This window comes from Oryx dammah, unplaced genomic scaffold, assembly GCF_014754425.2.
Source record: "Oryx dammah isolate SB20612 unplaced genomic scaffold, SCBI_Odam_1.1 HiC_scaffold_27, whole genome shotgun sequence".
Taxonomy (NCBI): Eukaryota; Metazoa; Chordata; class Mammalia; order Artiodactyla; family Bovidae; genus Oryx; species Oryx dammah.
Window position 1 is genome coordinate 47935396 of NW_024070211.1, and position 20702 is coordinate 47956097.

Genomic DNA, 20702 nt, shown 5'->3' on the forward strand with positions numbered 1-20702 from the left:
TTAGAAGAAAAGTCAGATTCCAAGACATATTCCCCATCCCTTTAGCAGTTTCTTTAAAAAAATAATTTAACTCATCTGAATAAACATTTATTATCTGTTTTTCTTATAATGTTTCAATCCTCCTAGGCACTTAAACTGGGAGGTAATAAAGATACGATTTCCATATCGGATTGGTGAATTTGCATTAGTTCTCAGCAGACCCTTGGCTTGAATACCTTTGCCTGCAGATTCAGGGAAAGCAAACAGAACAGTCCAGTATTAATAGATTATTGACAGTTTAATGTCTTGGCACCTACTTAGTCCATGAAGTATAATAACCAAGAAGCTGTCTGATATGAAAGTAGTCAATAAGATTTTCAGTGAAAACCTTTCAGTTAATTGCTGGTTGACCTTAGAGATTTCCTTTAGACAATACTAAATACAATACTGTCTTCAGTTTAGACCAAAAGGACCATATTGATTGATAGAGTTTGATTTAATATCCATTGCTCCAGTATATGTGGTAAAATTTGCCTTTTCTATGTCTACCAAATGAATTGTCTTTTTGGCAGTGCTTTTCGTAAATACTCCCTTTACCAGCTCTACTTTGAAAATATCTCATTAAATCTGTTCTCTTCTCAGAAATAGAAAGTTGGGAATCTTGAGGGAACACATGATCAAGTGTTTTAATATGATAATAGAGTTTTGATAGAATTCTTTGCTCAGTCTGGAATTATAATTCCAACAGAGAATCTGACAAAGCTAAAAAGTGTGCTCTCAGTAAGAGTAATTATATAATACCTTAAAAGCATTGCACCTTAAAACGAAAATGTTTTTTAATGCCAAAATGCTTTTTTGGTTTCCATAAGTATAAATGAGATGGCTTATATTTAGTTTCTAGATTTTTTCCCATGGATTTTTTTTTTCTTCTCCATGATTTGTTTAGTTTTAGTTGCGTGGAAACAAAACACATATTAATAACAAATGAGTTTTAATAAAATCTAAATAAGCCACAAAGGTGGCCATGGAGCAGCCAAGGCTGTTTCTGGCCCTAACTGGAAACCATTGACTTCACTCACTCTGGACTGTGTGGTGTTGGAGCTGCAGGCAAAAATACTTGAATTAATTTTGTTACTTTTCTTTCCTTGTTGATTCTTAAACACAAGTTCACATCATCCTTTCTGCTCTAAGGATGATCATTTTGGCATTTAATATTTGTTTTGGAAAAGACCTACAGTGCTCTGCATAGCAGCTTTGTGTAGACAAGCAGCATCCATTCACACTTCACTGCCATTACTATCTCGGGGTTTTATTGTGATACACAGGATCCCTTTTTAACCAAACATCTAGTTTTTATAATTTAATTTTCTTAAAGGTTTCTTTCTTTGTGTTATATGGATTCTCTCATTGTTATTTGTTGTTTTTTACCTCCAGCAGCTTTTCTTGTCATGGAAACTGTCTGTTGCAGGCCTTCTGAATGCTGTTGATAGTAGAAATATTTCTGGAGACTGGGGATGGGGGAGAAGAAAGCAAGCTGATGAGTATTTCAGTTTTTATCCCTGACAACCGTGAGACCCTAAATGTACTTCTCCAAATGTCAATGATTTTCAATCAGATAATTTCAGAGTTGGGGGTGGAATTAGAGAACTCCTTGAGCCACTGAATAGAGTTATTGCTCCATGAAAATCATGTGTGTGTCTGTGAATCTAATGAATTATCATGAACTAGTATAACTTAGTCCTTCTCAGTACTAGGTGTATTTTTTTAATGAGTGCCTATATGAACTGCCACTTTCTCCCCTCTTACAGCTATTAGACATGTTCTAATTTCTCAGAAGACTTTTTGGTCTATATTATATGACTGTTGGAGTAGGAAATGGTAACCCACTCCAGTATTTGTGCCTGTAGAGTCTTACAGACGGAGGAGCCTGGCGGGCTGTGGACCATGTGGTTGCAAGGAGTCAAACACGACTGAACGACTAACACACAGTGCAACGCAGTATGACTATTGGGCTTCCCAGATGGTGCTAGTGGTAAAAAAATCCACTTGCCAATGCAGGAGATGCAAGATATGCAGGTTCAATCCCTGGGTCTGGAAGATCCCCTGGAGAACAAAGTGGCAACCTGCTCCAGTGTTCTTGCCTGGAGAATCCCATGGATAGAGGAGCCTGCTGGGCTACAGTCCACGGGGCTGCAAAGAGTTGAGCATGACTGAGCTCGCACACACCTTGGATATGGCTATTACCAATACAGATGTATTCTGGAAATTTTAGGATAAATTTTAAGAATTTTAAGCTTCAACTATTCCTGTAAAACACAGTGCGTGACCCTGTGCTGAGTGCAGAGTGTGTGAATGTAACACAGAATCTAACTCTAAGGAACTCTCAGATTTGTGGAGAGATGGGTATGTGGGCAGATGACGATAATACAGCATGTAAGTAAGTTCAGAGAAAGAAAAGAATGACACCCAAATCCTGGTGGGCTGGAGGACCCAGAAGGCTTCTAGGAAGTAGTGCTGCTCTGGGTCCCTTCCAGAAGTCCTCACTAGAGGCACTTTCCAGACCGAGGGGACAGGGGAGGCAAAGGCATTGAGATTAGAGTACAAGCGTGAGGCCTGGAGCTGGAGCACAGCCTGAAAGGCTGTGTTGAGGAGCACAGGCAGGGCTGGGGCACACGCTGCAGACAGGGCACCCAGCTTTCCGGAATGCACGAGAGGCCTTGAAGACCTTGGCAAGACGTTGTGTTGGCTGTGGCAGGGAGGCCTGTTGGGAAGTAAACCAACTCAAGCGAGAGATTATAAAGGTCTATATAACAGCAGTGAGAGTAGGATGGAGACGGGGAAATTAACCCAGCAACTATTTAAAAGGGATAATCAGCAGCAGGTGGGATTGGCTAGATGTGGAGGTTCAGGTCGGGGGAAGGAGTCAGTGAGAACTCTCAGATCATAGCTGGGGCAATTTGAGGGTCTTGGAACACCAGTCGAGAGCGTTAATGATTGATTCCCTGATAATGTCAGTTGTAAGTGTGTTTGTTTTGTACTGAGTTTTCAGCTATTAAATTAAATCCACCCCTAAGCAGCTTCACATTTGTAAGTATAATGACTTAACAGTTCTAGTTTCTGAGGACGACCTACACAGGATAAGCAAATATGCTTAGAAAAGCCAAGGCAACGTGGCACAGAGACAAAATCGGACTTGCTTTGTGAAGCTGGGTAGATAAGGATGCTGCATGACTGGTCTCATGGGGATATAATGGTTCATCTGCAACTTGGAAACTGAAATCTTTTTGTGGGAAAAGGAATTGCCGATCCAGTTACTTTGCCCCAGGGAGTCAGGAACTGGGATTTCTCTTCCCAGTGACCATCCTTCGTACCCTGGGAGACAAAGATTTATTTTCTTGAGTAAACCACAGTCTGAATAAGACTGCCTCACCCTGTCTGCTTTCCATCTCTCACCTGGTGTACTTACCACGAATTTTAGAAGCAGAAGTTTCTCCATACCTGGTTACTGTTAATGAGATCACGAATGTGGAGAATGTAAAACCACTATCCTCATAATGAATTAAATGTGGTTTCAAATTTAAATGAATACTCTAGAATTTACCTTTTGGATGTTTTACTTCACATCCAGTATTTATTTTACTTAAATAAAAATGACTTAATTTTTCCATATATTTTTTTTTCTTGAAAGAAAATAATACCAAGGAAGCCAGTCTCTTAATGAAATTAAGTGAAGTTGAAAACTAAAGGCTATATTTGATAAGCTCTCCTTTGACACCTTTTCTTTGCTAAGCCATGAGGGATCTTTGCTGACACTCTCTAGATCGGTGGCTTTCACCTCACTGTCTGAGGAGAAAACGCTTCTTTGATCATTTGACTTTGTTTACCCGGTTTGGACGTTACGATATAATAAACCATACTATGTCCGTGGTGTGGTAATTCTAGATACTTTGTCTTTTACCAGAGTGGGTTGATTATAATGCACTGCTTAAGACTTGCTTTCTATAAAAGGAATATTTGTACTTTTATGTGTTTGATTCACACAGTGCAGTTTTCTCAAGTCCTGTTATTAAGTGGTTACATCCAGAAAGCAAAAATATGCTGAGGTAGTGTTTTATGGGTGAACATCTAATATTTTCACTAACCCTAACTGTCAGATTGTTCTGACTTCTGAGTGCCCCAGCTGTAAAAATCTTACAGAAAATGTGGCCTGTCATGGGATTCTAAACAGCCCCATGTGAGACTTCAAATACATGGGTTACCTTCTTTTTTCTTTTTGCCCTGAAGTAAAGAATCTAATCTAAACACCCTTTTTCCTTAAATAATTTAAGCCCTCTTCTTTGAGAAGCTGGAATGCAGCATAACTGCTGTGTCACTCATGCCATTACAATTATGGGGAATTTTCATCTTAAGCTGAGTCTTGGCTGAGTTCTGTCAGGATAAAAATCTCCTTCTTCTGCTACAGATTTTGACAGAATTGGGTATATTATTTTTTTTAATGATATCCAAAGATAGAAAAAGTAAAAATTCGTTCATTACCTACTAAAAATTAACATTTGGGAGAGGAGCGTCTCCATGATATAATTGTTCCTTGTTTGTCTTCACTTTTAATCATAAACTGGAAACACTGAATAGTCCCCTCTGTCACTTCTGGTGTTATTTTTATATTTTAATTGGAAGATGTTTATTCACACTAAAGTGAATTTTTGTTCAAAGCTTTTAAACAGAATAATTTTTGTATTTTCCAGCTAATAGCAGCAAGACCGTGTTTGTTATGCGTTAGACAGGGATTTGTAATATGTAGATCAGAGTTCAGTTTTGTGTATGCATTTTCTCATCTGATGAATAAATACAACAGAATCCATTGTTATTGTGAGATTAGTTTATTATCATTTTTAAGAAACTAGCCCAAAGGGTAGTGAACCACTTCAAATATATACTAACTGTAGGATTTGAATAATTAAATTTATCATATGATCCCCAAGTCACATCATACAATCTGTGTAAATCAGGAAGGATGATGCTTTAGTTCAAGAAGCCTATATAATTTATTGAGATCCTTTAACTTAAAGTGTACATATCCTTTTCCTCCATGTCCTCTTTGTTTCTAAGTCATTCTTTACCAATAGGTGTTTTCAAGTTATTTTTGTCACCGGATTTCTAAATAGTAAGATATTTGAAAGTGGTTTGAATTTTGACTCTAGTACTTTTCCTCAGGAATCATTATTTTAGGTCTTCATTGATAGAGCTCTTGGCTGGCTACATGATGTCTGCTCTTGTAAAATATATCTATTTTCTACCTTCTTTAACTTAACATGTTTTCACTTAAAAGTAATTGAAACTCTGCTCTGATTAAACTTGTTAGATCAAATTTCTTTACCTGAAACAGTTTCTGTACAAGCATAACTCAGAGGTATTGCCAGTTCAGTTCCAGACCACCATGATAAAGCAAATGTCACAACAAAGTGAGTCCCACAAATTTGTTTGGTTCCCCAGTGCATATGAAAATGATGTTTATACCATACTGTAGTCTATGAAGCATGCATTTGGATTTTGTCTAAAAAAAATACCTTAATTTAAAAATATAGCTAAAAAATTCTACCCATCATCTGACAATGTGGGGTTGCCACAAGCCTTCAATCTGTTTTTTTTTAAAAAATGTAATATCTGAGAAATGCAATAAAGCTGAGCTCAATAATGCATTCTATTCTTTTAAGCTTGAATGTGTTTTAAAAACTCAAAGTCCAGAGCTCACTGTTCAGGTATCACTGCCTTTTCAAAAGGTTGTTTTCGTTTGATTTACATTTTACTTCACTTGACAATTATTTAGCTCACTGGATTAACTGTTTAATAATTCTAATAGAGCGTTCTTATTCTGAACCTTTGCACCTTTCTCTCTTGCCCTTTTGCCACTGATGATGTGTCAGGAATTTCTAGTTTGGTTCTTTTAATGACATTATGAATTCCAGGTACTCAGTTCATCCTAACATTTTATACTCTTCATTATCTTTGACTTATGAGCTCTTCTTTCATCCATGTTGGTGCAAAAGCCACTCAGCTATACCAATGAACACACCATGCAGGCATTTAGAAATCAGAATACCATAGTTAACTGTCAGCTCTGGTCATGTCATGTTACTCTTGACTCATTTTCACTCAAATATAAGGTCTTTAAGGCTTCCCTGGTGGCTCAGCTGGTAAAGAATCCATCTGCAGTGCAGGAGACCTGGGTTCAATCCCTGTGTTGGAAAGATCCCCTGGAGAAGGGAAAGGCTACCCAATCAGTATTCTGGCCTGGAGAATTTCATGGACTGTATAAGTCCATGGGGTCACAAACAGTTGGACACGACTGAGCGATTTTCACTTTCAAAGACACTTTAACATTACCTGTACCTTGAATCTGATCTTCAAAAGATAGGCCTTCCCTGTAAATTTTTAGGCAGAGTTTGTGTTTTGAGATGACATTGTGAACAGTGGTAGAAGTACAGGGAACAGGGGTAAATGAACACTCATGGGTGTCAGACAAATGGGGCTTGGGTGGATGGGCTGAGGGATGATTTCTCCTAGGAAGAAAGACACAGGGTTGTAGCCTGGACCATCCTGAAGAATCTACTCTTCCTGAATTATCCCGTGAACAGTTTGTGAAATGAGTTTGGTCATATTAGGTCATAAATTATCAAATAAACCTATGTATCATGTGATGCTGATGAAGGAAAAGTTTTCATTGCTTATAGGTTTGGTATATGCCTATGTTTTATCTCTTTTGCATTCTAATAGGAGAGAGATTTGCTTTTTATGTGTCATGGAGTCTATTTGATGGAAATACAGCTCCTCATCTTGACCCTGCTTAATTTGCTATCAGCTCATCTCCTTGTATTAGAAAAGCAGCTCACTCAGCTACCTCTAGAGTCTGCAGACTCTGGCCACTCTGTATAGTCAGATTAAGGACTACAACACATTTTTTTTTTAACCCAAACCATACCAAAGTTGTTGGTATAGTTGTTCTCAATTTATTACTAAAGAGGAAATGATATAAGCCAAAGGCTGTTTTAAGAACTATGCTTCCTCTAAACCCCCAAGTTTGTTTTAACAGATTATTGTGTCATAGTGTTTTTATGCTTTTATCTCTGACCAAAGTGTTTATTTTGAGAAACAATTATTAAACTGCATTAAAAACATACATGATGTTCCAATGCCATCTTGGTTACAATATTAAAGGAAACTCAGACTAAGGCTGGATGAAATTGAATACATATTTCCATGTCAGACTTCCTACCATTTTGCTTGTTTGTATTGATTTCTCTTGACATGGCCTTCTTTAATTGAGCACTACTCTTTTTTTTTTTTTTTTTTTGGTTCTTATTCTCTCTCTTCCTGCTTCCTCCCCTCCCCAAATCCCCTTCCCATAGCTATATGTGCTAAGAGCAATTGTAAAAGGAGACCAACTTAAATTAAACCTGCCTGGAGTCAAAATGTAATCTAACACCTGTAGTCTGCAATTTGTCATCACTTCATGGATACTATTTTTTTTTTTTTTTAATAACAGATTTCCTGAGTTTTGACCTTAGGATACTGTATAATCCAAAAAAAAAAAAAAAGGCAACAAAACTAAACCATAGTTTTTAATAAGTCTTAGAATGTGAAATTACAACCATAAGAACCAACTCAAGAACACCATTTGAAGTTAGAAATAGTGCTGAGTTGTACATCTAGGCAGATATATTTTGCCTCTGAAAATGTCTCTGAATGATAAAGTCAAGAGGCAAATCATAATGCTGTGTACTTTCTCCTACACTTGTTCTCTAGTACCTTCCTAGGTGACTGAATTCAAGTAAGGATGTTTTTAACTCTAAGATCCATTTTGAGTTTTATAGTAAATGGTTTAGTTTTCATTAGGGCTAAGACAGAGCTATATATTCAGTATGATTTATGTGGTATAGAGTTTTCAAACATCTTAGTATTGGGATCTCCTTTCACTATTCCTATTAAGGACTCCAATAATGTGCATATCAATACTTACCATATTAGAAATTAGTTCCGAGAAAACTTAAATGTTTATTTTTTTGAAACTAACTATAAATAATAGGTGTATAAATGATATATTTTAATGAAGATCACTGTATCCCCCCCTGAAAAAAATATAAGAAGAGTACCATTGTTTTAAATGTATTTTTGCAAATATTTTTAATGTCTGAATGGAAGACCTCTGGATTATCACAATTGCTTCTGTATTCATTCTGATACAAAGTGTAGCTTATAGTTGGGTTGAAGTAAATGAAGAAAAGCAAGCCTCACACAGACATGTAATTAGAAAAGGAAGGCATATTTTGATAGCTTTTCCAGGAAATTATGATTTTCTTTTTTTGATACAAAACTCTACAAGTGGTCATTTCTTAAAGGTTAGTTGCAGAGTGGAATCTAAAATTATATCAGTGAACTTCATATTTTTTTACATTATAATTCATTTGTCTGCCTTTTACTTTGAATAAGTATTTTGCCTATTCATAATTTTATAATATCAATATTTATAAAATATTGATGTAGTGAGTAACGTAGATCTTCTAAATATTGACACATTTCATTGTATGACATATTTTTTAAAAATTCTTAAATCATCACCAGTATCATCAGGGAGGTATTTAAGTATAGGGGAAGTAAGTTTTTAGTGGAAGCTACGTTTTCCAAATTTTTTATTTTTGCTGGGAAGGTAGAATTTAATCATTGGCAACAAATTGTACAGATTTTTTTTTTTAATCAACAGGCTTACTTCATTTTTAAGAGAATGTCTGCCACAAACCTAAGTCTGAATAACTATAGTATGCCTGTTGGTTGTTATTTCAAATAAAAATGATATTTATTTCATTACAAAGGTGCTAGTTCAGCTCTCAACTCACACAGTTGCACAAATGCTCTTTGCTCAGACAGTAAAGAATCTGCCTGCAATGCAAGAGACCCAGGTTCTATCCATGGGTTGGGAAGATCCCCTGGAGAAGGGAATGGCTATGTACCCCAGTATTCTTGTCTGGAGAATTCCATGAACAGAGGAGCCTGGCAGACTACAGTCCATGGGGTTGCAAAGAGTTGGACATTACTGAGTGACTGTCACTTCACTTCTTTCTCATGAGAACTATTTTACTTAGGTATGCCACAGAAGTGTATTATCTCTCTTAATCCTTATAAAACTGCAAGGAAGATTTTATAGATTAATAAACACTGTGGTTCTGAGAAAGTAACTTGCTCAGAGTTGCACGGCTAGTAAACCGATATGCTTTTTAGGATAAAGACTGGATTCAAAACCAGAACTTTGTAACCTCACAACTCCTGCTAACAACTTTTATATAAAAGCAACCTTAAAGATTATACAGTGCCCTGGAGCTGATTTTAACACACACAAAAAATGGTGAAAAACAAATTCCACAAACTATTAGATAAAAGTTCCTGTAATGAGTGATGGTTTCTTTATTTTAAAGCATAGTTTTGCTAAAGATGAATAATAGCAAGGAAAAGTAAGTTGCACAGAACAAAAATAATAACCGGCTTGCAATTAAAGGAAGAAAGAATATGGATTAATCTAGTACAGCAGAAGAAAGATGTACTGAACACTTAGGTGTGCCAATGTGTAGCTCACAGTCCAACAGATGAGAGAGAGGTATGATAGTTACATTAATTATTAATTACTAATGCTGAATTCTCCCCATTGAGTTTTGAGCCAAAATTAAAAGTCTTAGATGCTGATTTTGAAAAAAAGGGAAAATTAGAGGGTAGAGCTAGGTTGTTGGAATTTAAGACAAATATCTCAGTTATATTTTAAGACAAATATCTCAGTTATGTTATATTTTTTATATATAGTATATTTTAAAAACAGCAGCACTGACTCATTCATTTAACAAATTCTAATTGAGTTATGTATGAGGGCTTTCCAGTTGTTCTAACCAGTTTTTCTTATTGCCTGTTAAGTATACTTTCTCAGAATTTTTAGTAGAAGAACGCTTTCCTTCTTTGGATAAACTATTTTACCTTCTGTTATTTTTGTTAACATTCTGTTATTTTAGATGAGGTAAAATTAAACAAGTAAAAAGAATTCTGTTATTGACTCAAATGCAGTTAGAAGTCATCTCCTATCGATGTTCACCAGCATGGAGAACCTGAAGCTCTGGTGACACTCACTCCAGCGGGTGAGGCTTGTCAGAGGGAGAGAGGGATGCGGCCACCTGGGAGCCTATTTTAACCCATTACCTAGTACCCCACTAGATCAACCACCCTCTATAGTCACCTCCTTAATAATTTCTCATTTTCTCTATATAAAAAAGACCACAAAGTCTTGGCATATTATAAGTAATCCAGTTCACCCCATAATGATACAGTGAATTATATACTTTCCTAAACTTAATCATTCAGGATCTCACTTCCTTCCCTGCAGGCAAAAGCCATTATATTTTACACATGGCTCCCAGCTGGTTTTCATTGAGGCCTTCAAAATCTATTTGAACACTGAGCAATTTAAGAAGAGCTGCTTTATCTTTCTTAGTCAGTCTTTGTCATGGTACCATTTTGTCCTTGTGTTTTTAAAATTTTCCATCTCTCAGGCAGAAAAACAACGTATATCCTTATTGCGCTTCGTTACTGGGCAAGGAGGTGTTGGGTTTTATTTTGAAGTTGATGTCTCTTTTGAATACATTCACAGCTTTTCTTTCTTCATCACTATGTTCCTGTTCATTTATACACTTGTATGTCATATTTCAACCCAAAGAGATTTCAGTGAATAAATAAGAACACACTTATTAAACTTTCAAGTTTCTATTTGATTATATTCTACTCATAACTTATCGTCAACACTTGACTGTTGGAGACAGGACTCCTTATTAGAAAGCTTTGTGGACTGCTAGGTCCAGTTATTATAGACATTCTAAAAATATTTGATAAATGAATTCTTTTTTTTACTTTTTTTAACCCAAGGTCTATGGTTTTAAACATAATTTCTTTTAGACATGATAAACACTTCTGATGAAGAAGGCAGTCATCAGTTAAATGTAAGTTAACCATCTTTTTAGGATAGCAGTGCCAATGCATCCTTCTGATTGTTTTGATGATAGTGTTGCTATTTGTGATACTGTATTGAAAGTCCAGTTATATATGTGAACTGAGTTTTTCTTACTACACACACACACACACACACACACACACACACACACACACGCGTGCGCACGCGCGCGCGCGCACACACACACACAGAGGAATATTTCTCTTCTCTCTAGTGATAGTGGTAGTTTCAAGTCCTACTGTGTTTTGGGGTAGATCAGATGATATGATGATAGGTCTCAGTAAGGGCTTCCCTCACCCTGATAGTAGAATGCCAGGGCCCCGCTGCTCCGGCTCTCGCCCTGACCACCTCTCACTTGTCATGTCTGTCCAGCGGAGGGCTGTCTGACGCCGTGTCCTGTGACGGCAGTGACAGTGCTGCCGTTGGAAATGTGCTGTATCTGTGCCGCCCAGTGTCTGCTGTCCAGTGTGGATATCCAGCGCTGGAAATAGGCTCATGTGCCTGAGAGAGCTAAGTGTTTTTTCTTCTTCCAGTTTTAATGAATTTAGATGTCAGTAGCTGTGCGTGGCTAGCAAGCTGCTGTATTAGGTGGCATAGATTTAACTTGCTGCCTCCCTCAGTGTTCTTCAAACACACTGAGTGTACTTCTCCCTCCTAGCTTGTTCATTTGCTGTTTTCCTCTGTCTGGGATGCCCTTCTTCATGGCTGGGTCCTCACTTCCTTCAGGCTTCTGCTCAAATGCCACCTCCTTGGGGAGCCTTCCTTGAATCACTGAATCTAAAATAACGTCATCTCCCCCCAGTTCTTCTCCGTATGCTCTGCTCTGTTTTTGCTGATAGTATTTATTACTGCCTGATATCTTATTTACGGTCTGTCTCTTCTACTCTGGAGCCTTTGCTCAGTTTTCCCATGCGATCTTGCTCATAGAAGACAGGAGAAAAGCATGTATATGGACATGGGATTTAAAACCAGATATGTTTTAGATTCCCAGTCCTGCTAATTAGAATCTATGAGACCTCTCATAAATTACCTATACTCTCTGAATCCCAGTTTTCTCATCATGAATGGAGTAAAAATACCTAGTCCAGGATTATTGTGAAAATAAAATGCATTTATAGATTTAGGCTGGTGTTTAGGTTCATAATAAACTTTACATTAATGCCACCGTCTGTTATTAATATTATTATTATTATTGAAGCTGCCTAGATATTTCACTGCTATGAACCCTCATCATTATATTTAAAAAATAACAATAGAAGCTACAAAAAAAGAAATAGAAGAAGACTTTCAAATAAACCTTTTAAAACTCTCTTTGTAGAAATTATCAGAAATGAATTGCTGACCAGATTAAGCTCAATCATGATGGAGAAAAATCCAAACCAAAATGAACTGGGATGAATTGTCAGGCTTCAGTTTGCAAAGGTCATGAGGAAAGGGATGGATAGCTATCTTTACAGAATGATATATTCTGTTATTTGGGAAAATCATGTGAAGAGAGATGATGGACTTTAAGAGTACAAAGGTCAGCTTCTGGGCCCATTTGAAAAAGGGGAAAAAGGATGAGGCTGGAAAATGTGCAGACTTGGGCAGATTTATGTAACTATCTGGGTAGCTGCTCTATCATACTTACCTTTTTAAAAAAATATCAGAAAAGAATCATCTGGGTTTGGAAAGAACTTGTTAGGAAAGAGCATATCTCTGTTTAGTTGGCAGGGCATTCTCTGTCTTGGTTGAAGTAATTGTAAATTTTGTGGTTTCAAAAGTCAATCATCCAGAAATATATGCCTGCACTGTCAGATGATCTGAGGAACAGGATGGTGTGTAGTCCATCCAGCAGGAATCAGTGATAGCCTCAGGCTAGAGTTACTCAGGGTGCTGGCTGGGGACAGGAACCAAACTTGAGTCATTCTAGTTAACACACAAGGAATTTCAAATATCTCTGAAAAGTTCAGACAGAAAAACCAAAATTTAGCAAAGTGGGAGTTCAGAAATCAGTCCTATGAAGAAGTGACTTCATCTTGCTGTTTAGATGGAGGATTTGGGAAGAGAGTTTGGACTGCCATCTCTGTCTTTTGGTTCTACTCTACTTTTGTTCAGAGTATTCACACCATTGGAAGAAGTGCTGCACGACAGTAAGAATTCCCTGATTGTCATAATAATAAGCTACTACAAGTGGCTAGTGAGGAAATGTAGGCAGCTCTTTTGGCTAAGAATTATCTACAGACAATAAGCAACTCTCTGCCTGGAGTAATCAGAACATTTCAGGAGAATAAAGATAGTTGAGACTTGGGGGACTCTTTTTGTCTCAGATATTATGCACATTGTACTCTTTACTGTCTGGTCAAAGATGCTAGAAATATCATTTAACCTTCATGCAAATACTGTTATGCCTTCCAACTCAATATAGAATATTGAACTAACCCAGGATCTCTCACTTTGTAGATCATTTCTATTGCTGTTATTTCTCTGAAAAAGATCTTCCTCCTATGAGGGCAGTGACATTGTCATTGTTCCTTGGAAACCTACTTTCTTAGACTGACTGCTCCCTATGTTTAAGTTTCCACCTTTGAGGGTGCTCTTGAAATGCTACATGTTTCCAGGTTGTTATTGATTCAAGTAGCACCTTCACAAGGAACTGTGAGGACTAAATGAGTTAATCCATGTAAAGTTCTTAGAAATGCCTGGCGCGGAGTAAGCCTTCAGTTAGTGGTAGCTACTGAGATCATTGTTTTCCCATTCCATGTGTGGCTTCTCTCTATTCATGTGTTACTACTGCTAGGTTCAAAGTTAGAAAGGGAGGGAAAATAGGCCAATTGGTGGGACCTCAGGAGAAGAACAAACCCTATCATGCAGAAAGATTATAGTAACTTCAAAGTATAGTTTTGGAAAATCTCTTTAAATCTAACCAATGCACAATGGAAAACCCCTAAAGAACCAATCTAATTATTTAATTAAATGGAACCGTTATGCTGACTTTTACTACAGAAGGCAAGCATAATTTAGAAAATGGGGCATTTTAATTCTCTTTTGTTTTCCAATTAATGCAATTGCTCTAAAAGGAGGTCCTGTGCTTGAGTGTACGTGTTCTATGAGTACATATTCCCTGCATAATTTCAGTCTCTCTCTTATTCCTTCTCATCCAAAAAAAAAAAAAAGCAACCAAACAAAAAGCCCTCACCTGTTGACATGGAGGTTTATTTATTACAGTGCTCAGGCTACCCAGATTACAACCTTGGAGCAAATATCTTCCTGCCGTCAAAGCTGCCCTGAACACGCAGGCCCACCATGCAGCTTTCCTCTCCCTGTGGCTATAATTAGGACATTGAAGTAATGGAGCTCTCACTTTTTTGCTGATGCCAGCTCACCACAGCAGACCACATGAGTTTACTCTTAGTTGAAAGTGGTAAAGAAAATGCCAAGAACATTCATTTTAATTGGTCAACATTATATGGGCCTTTAGTGCCACCGTTTTATGGTCCTCTGTTTTAGATTTCTTTCTGCCACCAGCCATCAGCCTATTATGATGGGTGTTCTTATGTGCATTTGATTATCCTTTTATTGTTATTTGTTTATGAATGATTAAAAATTTCATCCTCTTTTTTTTCCTACCTAAGTAACAATTTCATCTGCCCTAATAGCTATTAAATTCTATAGAAAAGACTGACGTATTCACATCAGTGAAAAATTAGTTTTTCATCAAATAGTCCCTGAGACTAGGAGAGATGGCAGAGATTTTTTTCTTAAATGCTTGCTCTGATGCTGATATTTTCTAGTCTGAAAAATGGGTCATTAGGGTAATGTGTGGGGAGGGTGGCAGTGATGGTACCAGTGATACTGTAGTGTAACTAGACATGTTTCTTATGCATTGATTGGACTGAGTTCACTTGAACTCTGGAAAATGTTTAATTTGTTACTCTAACATGGAAAACACCATGTAAAATAGGAGAGAATGGTAAAAGAGAAACATGTGTTTTTTAAAAAATGAACTCACTATTCTTAAAGGTCTTGGGGCGGGGGTGATCCAGGAAGTTAGACACTGATCTGAGCGGAGGAAATACAGTGTTTGCCTTTGACATTGATAGAATACTTTGCCATGGGGACCTTCATGGTAGCCTTTTAATTACATAGCACTGCTGCTAATGTTGCAAGATGTGAAGATTAGTCAGATTGAAGAAGTTCGTAAGTAAATATTAAAATGGGAAGCTATTTCATGCAGAGAGGACATTGTAAAAGCAGTTAAGAAGATCAAGAATAAGTTTGCCCAGCTGGTGTCAAATGCGGCTTCCCTGATGGCTCAGCTGTAAAGAATCTGCCTGCAACGCAGGAGACACAGGAGACGTGGTTTGATCTCTGGGTTGGGAAGATCCCTGGGTTGGGAAGATCCCTTGGAGGAGGAAATGGCAACCGACTCCAGTATTCTTGCATGGACAATCCCATGGACAGAGGAGCCTGGCAGGCAATAGTCCAAAGGGTCACAAAGAGTCAGACACTACTGAGTGACTGACCACAACCAGTGTCAAATGACAAAACTAATGCAATGTACCAATGAGTTTGATATCCTGTATTCAAGGGAGACAGTCCATGGATGGGGGCTACAGTTCCTCACAAGCAGTAGAGCAGTCGTCTGGAGGGATTTGGGGCATCATTTTAGAGCATTAGAAGTGGCAACACAGAAGACAGGGCATGATTGGTGGGGATTGCATATCTGACTTTATTTAGAAAGATCAAAGAACAAGGAAGTAAGTATAGAGCCCAGAGCTGGCATTGCATTTGGGGATGGGCTGAATGGATACTGTGATTCTGGTCAAGCAGAGCATTTACAGCCAGCCGCATGAAAGTTCAGTCTGCTGATGTGGCACCAGGCAGAAGTGGCCCCAACTTGGGTCTAGAAATTTTTTTTTAATACTAGTTTTGCTCTATTTTTGAGTGGGGAATAGGTAGAAATGAAAGAGAAATTTAAATTAATTACAACTAGAAAGCCTTGACATGAAGGATAACAACAACAACAAAAAAGGAAATGAGCTGCAAAACAAAGGATGACTAGTTTGTTCTCTAGCCTCAATGGTGGACTAGTGGCTAGGATTCTTGGTTTTCATCCAGGCTAACCAGGTGCAGTTCCTGGGCAGGAAACCAAGGTCTCACTTCAAGACACCAGGCATTGCTGTCTCCTTGACATTAGTGATATTGAGAAGGTCCATTTATGAGTATAAAGTAGTCATCTAAAGTTCATAATTTAATAAAAAGTTGTAAGTTTTTATATATATATCAAAAAAACATTATTGTTTAAGGATTAAGATCAGGGTTAAGAAAATAAATTTAAGTTGTTCCTAATTTTATGGAGTATTGATTTTCTGACTCAAATACTATTCCTCTGTTACACTTCAGGAATAATTTATGAGGCTGATATAATAATGACTTATCATTTATTGGATGTTTGGTCTAAGCCAGAGGTGAACAAACTCTGGCCCATGAACCAAATCCAAGCTACCTCTTGTTTTTATAAATAAAGTTTATGGCAACATAGCCATGCTCATTTGTGTATGTTCACATTATAAAGATAGAATTGAACTATGAGATAGTGAGGCAACAGAGATGGTGAGGCCCTGCTAAGGCTAACTAAAATATTTCCCACCTGGCCCTTTGCTGAAAAAGTTTGTCAACCTCTGGTTTAAGGCAGGCACTGTTCTTTACATGCAATATGTCTTTTAATCCTTACAACATCCCTAGGAACCTAGTGTCTTATCCTTCTTTCATATATGATGAAATTGAGGCTTAAAGATGTTTAGTGTCTTGCACAGAGACACCCAGCTATGTGGAAGAATCGGGATGTGAATTCATGTGATCTCATTTGTAGAGCCTGCACTTTTCCTTTGGGTCCAGTTTCTCTGTCCTTGGGCTCCAGAGAGATGGCACATCATACCGGTTAACAGCAAGACCCTAGAGCCAGGTCCTTTGAATTTGAATAACCTTGGGCAACATGTGACTTAACTTCTTTGTGCCTCAGAATGGAAACATTACTATTATTAACCTCTTGTTTTGTAGATAAGATTCTGAATCTCCAGAAATTCAATTAAGTTTCCAGAAGACATGAACTTACAATGACTGTGCATCACTAAAATGCTAAGCAGACAACGTGTATTTTAGAAGAATGATGGCTTTTGAAAGGTGAAATAGTGAATCCAATGGTATTTATTATTTTTTTTTAATTATCAGGTCCTTCACAGACAGCAGTCTCAGCCAGCCAAGGAGAGTTCTCCTCCCAGAGAAGAAGCACCCCCACCACCTCCTCCAACCGAAGACAGTTGTGCCAAAAAGCCTCGGTCTCGTACAAAGATCTCTTTGGAAGCCCTTGGTATCCTCCAGAGCTTCATTCATGATGTGGGCCTCTACCCTGATCAGGAAGCTATCCATACTCTTTCTGCTCAGCTGGATCTCCCCAAACACACCATCATCAAGTTCTTCCAGAACCAGCGGTACCACGTGAAACATCATGGGAAGCTCAAGGAACACCTGGGCTCGGCAGTAGATGTGGCCGAGTATAAGGACGAGGAGCTGCTGACGGAGTCAGAAGAGAATGACAGTGAGGAAGGCTCGGAGGAGATGTACAAAGTGGAGGCTGAGGAGGAGAGTGCAGAGAAAAGTAAGGCTGCGCCCACTGAAATTGACCAGAGATAATGTGAACTCCAATCAGGCAAAGCAATACACCAGTCCAAGGATTTTCTGTTTTAGTTTCTCTGAAAACTTTTTTTTTTTTTTTTGCCTTATTTTATTTTTGTCTTTTTTGGTCTTTTTGTTCTCCTTCCTTTTTGTTTTTTTTTGACATTTCTTTGTTGCACAGGATACACCTGTAGACTGAATAAATTCAGTATTTCCGAATCAGACATCGCCTTGGCAAAGACTCTAAAGTGTTACGCTTTACAATGGACTGGATCGTAGTCATTATAATCACAGGAGACTCTGCCTTCATTATCCTTGCACTTATGGAAGAGACACCAGGCAAGTTCCCAGATGAAAAGACCTACGAAATGAAGGAAGCTACAAGTGTGTGTGTATATGTATATGTATATATCTATATATTTACATATATATATTAAATTGCATGGGACAGAGAACTTTACAATCCGAAAGAATAGACTGTGAAATGAGTTCTTAAAGAAGAGACTTGTTTATGTATTAAAAAAAAAAAAACCACTTCACAGTGAGTCGCTTTGGCTTTTTGATAAACTGCGGCCTGCTCTCAGGGTGGGGTGACTTATTTTTGAATTCCTATTTATTTTCTGTGTTTGTCCCTGATTTTTTTTTTTTTAAAAATTCTATGGCTTCCTATCTGGCAGCTTGATGGGTAATTTTTGAGGTATGTATTTAACTAAATAAATCAACACTGCCAAAAAAAAGTAAAAGAAAGAAAGAAGAATAAAGTGGAAAAAAAATCAGGGCACCTTAAAATGATACCAGTCACATTAATCTTAAAGACACAATGCACACTTAAATGACTCGATATGTTCCGTTCCTCAACTTGTCGTTACTGTAGTGGACAGGTGCATTTCTGTGGAATTCCATACAAATGAAGCTGAAACTCAGTGCATAGAAAACTCATTTATTAGTGCAGCCTCGATAAAATGACATTTTGACATCAGACAAATGGAATTCACAGTATGAGCCACATTTTATTGTGAAATTTATTTACCTGCTCGTGGCTTCAGATCTTAAAATTAATAAGCCTGCTCATTTTAACTTGTTTATTGTTGCTGTTTTCTTTTACTTTTCTTATTTTAAAAATAGAAAATAGTTCAATGTAATGTTAAGTTAGAAAAGAAGTTGCTGCCCAGGTAAAGGGGCTCCTTCTCAAATAAATCCCCGTCCCTCCAGCTCCCGAGAGACGTTTCTCATTTCTGTTTCACTTTGGGCGTCTTCTTCTTCGTACACATTCCATCCACTTAACCAGACATTTTTAGTCCTTGCTCTCATGCACCTCATCCCTTCCCTGCTATGGGAGCAGCCCTAACGAAAACCTGTTTTTAAATCATTGTGCAGCTCCAAGCAATAGAGTAAGCAAAGCAATTTCAGTGGAATCACCTACTCGTCATAAACTAAAACATTTTCCCAGTTACCTACATAGCAGTTACCTTAGGTAAAGCAGAACTAATGCCGACTGGCTGTTTAAGGGAATGAGCATTAAAGCTGCAATCTACTATAGTTCTCCCACCGCCTTTAGCTTCCCATCAGAGACCATTACTTGCCACTTCTACTTCTAGTCATTGCAAGAGGAGACCTCACCTTCAGGACTGGCCAGTCAAACCTAACCCATACTTCAAGGTGGCCATCAAACAGTCCCACATGGTTGGATTTTTTTTAAGAGTTGTGCTCTCATGCAACCTTGTCAAAGACCTCATGCAATATCACTTTGAAAGTTATTTTCTGTTTACTACACAAACATTGTAATATAACTGTTAATACTATTTATATATTTGAAAGGTATAAAAGGTCGGAGTTAAAAAAAAAAAAACCTCTATTTGTAGATATTAACTCAGAACTTACGATATACAGGGAGAAGACATGTTGCAATACAAGCTAATTCTAGCTGCTCAGTAACCTCTGGAGTTTTTAAAGGGACATTTTCCTGTACTTTTTCAAATAATGATGTTTAAACAATTATCTTGACACGAGCGTCATATACCTTTGCAAAAGGATGGTGGTTTGCAGTCAAGCCCTGGGCCCATCCTTCCTATTTCTGTAGTATGCTGCAGCTTTAATCAGAAAGTCCGTGGTTGCTGCTTCCTGATCTCCGAGTTACTCTTTTCCAAATTGTCTTCTTACACTGTTGCTAAGGTCACTCTGTACAGGTAATGGAAACTGATTTTGCCAAGCTCTTGCAAGGTGGTTCATCTCTCGATGGCGTCCGCATTTGGCATCTTTTACACTTCAACCAAAAATTTATTAGGTATTTCCAATGCTAAGTCTTGCCTTTTATTTTTAATTTCACTGCCAAGTTTGCAGTGGTTCTAAGTGAATCTGTGGGCATTTTAGCCTGTGGTCTTGCCAGATCTTTGCGAATTACAATGCATATATGTCTATTTATTCGATATCTGTCATATAATATCTATTTGGAAGAAGAAACTTTCTCTTGTAGTGCCTCTTGACAAAGCACAATTTCCTGCCCCACCCCTTTTTTTTTGTGAAATGAAAAAACAAATTGTGTTTTATTGCGGTATCAACAATGTGAATAAGGATTAACATATTGTAAATGTTCTTTTTTCCATGTAAATCAACTATCTTTGTTATCACTAAGTGATAATTAATTTTTAACTTATGTGCATTGTTAGGCTGTTAGAATTTTTTGGTTGTTAAAATAAAACGCATTCAAAAAATATGACTTTGTCTGTCAGGTGTTTTATTGGGCATTGCCTTCTTTCCCACGAAAGTTTTCATGTGGGATGAGACCTGGTGAGTGTAAGGAAGCTCCATTCTCTTATTTACAAGACAGCTGTACCTGCAGTGACAGACTTTTGAGTCCTACCAAGGCAAGATTTTAATCGTACCTATAAATGTATGTGCATCTCTGTGTGTTTGTAAACGTATGCATGCTCACATCCTGAAGTTGGCAGCTGGGGGAGTCATTTGCCTAAACATTTTGTGGTATACAAACAAAACTCAGTGCATAAAGATATATTTATGGGCTTGCTTC

At 37.6% G+C, this 20702-nt stretch overlaps 1 protein-coding gene across 1 annotated transcript in view; it reads left to right on the top strand.

The window, feature by feature from the left end:
* SATB2 (SATB homeobox 2) overlaps positions 1 to 20390 on the top strand; it is a 200273-nt gene extending 179883 nt beyond the window's left edge. Inside the window, exon 11 of the mRNA XM_040228858.1 lies at positions 17231 to 20390. Within this exon, the coding sequence (XP_040084792.1) occupies positions 17231 to 17692 (462 nt within the window). The 3' untranslated portion in view covers positions 17693 to 20390. The remainder of the gene's footprint in view (positions 1 to 17230) is intronic.
* The last annotated feature ends 312 nt before the right edge of the window (positions 20391 to 20702 follow it).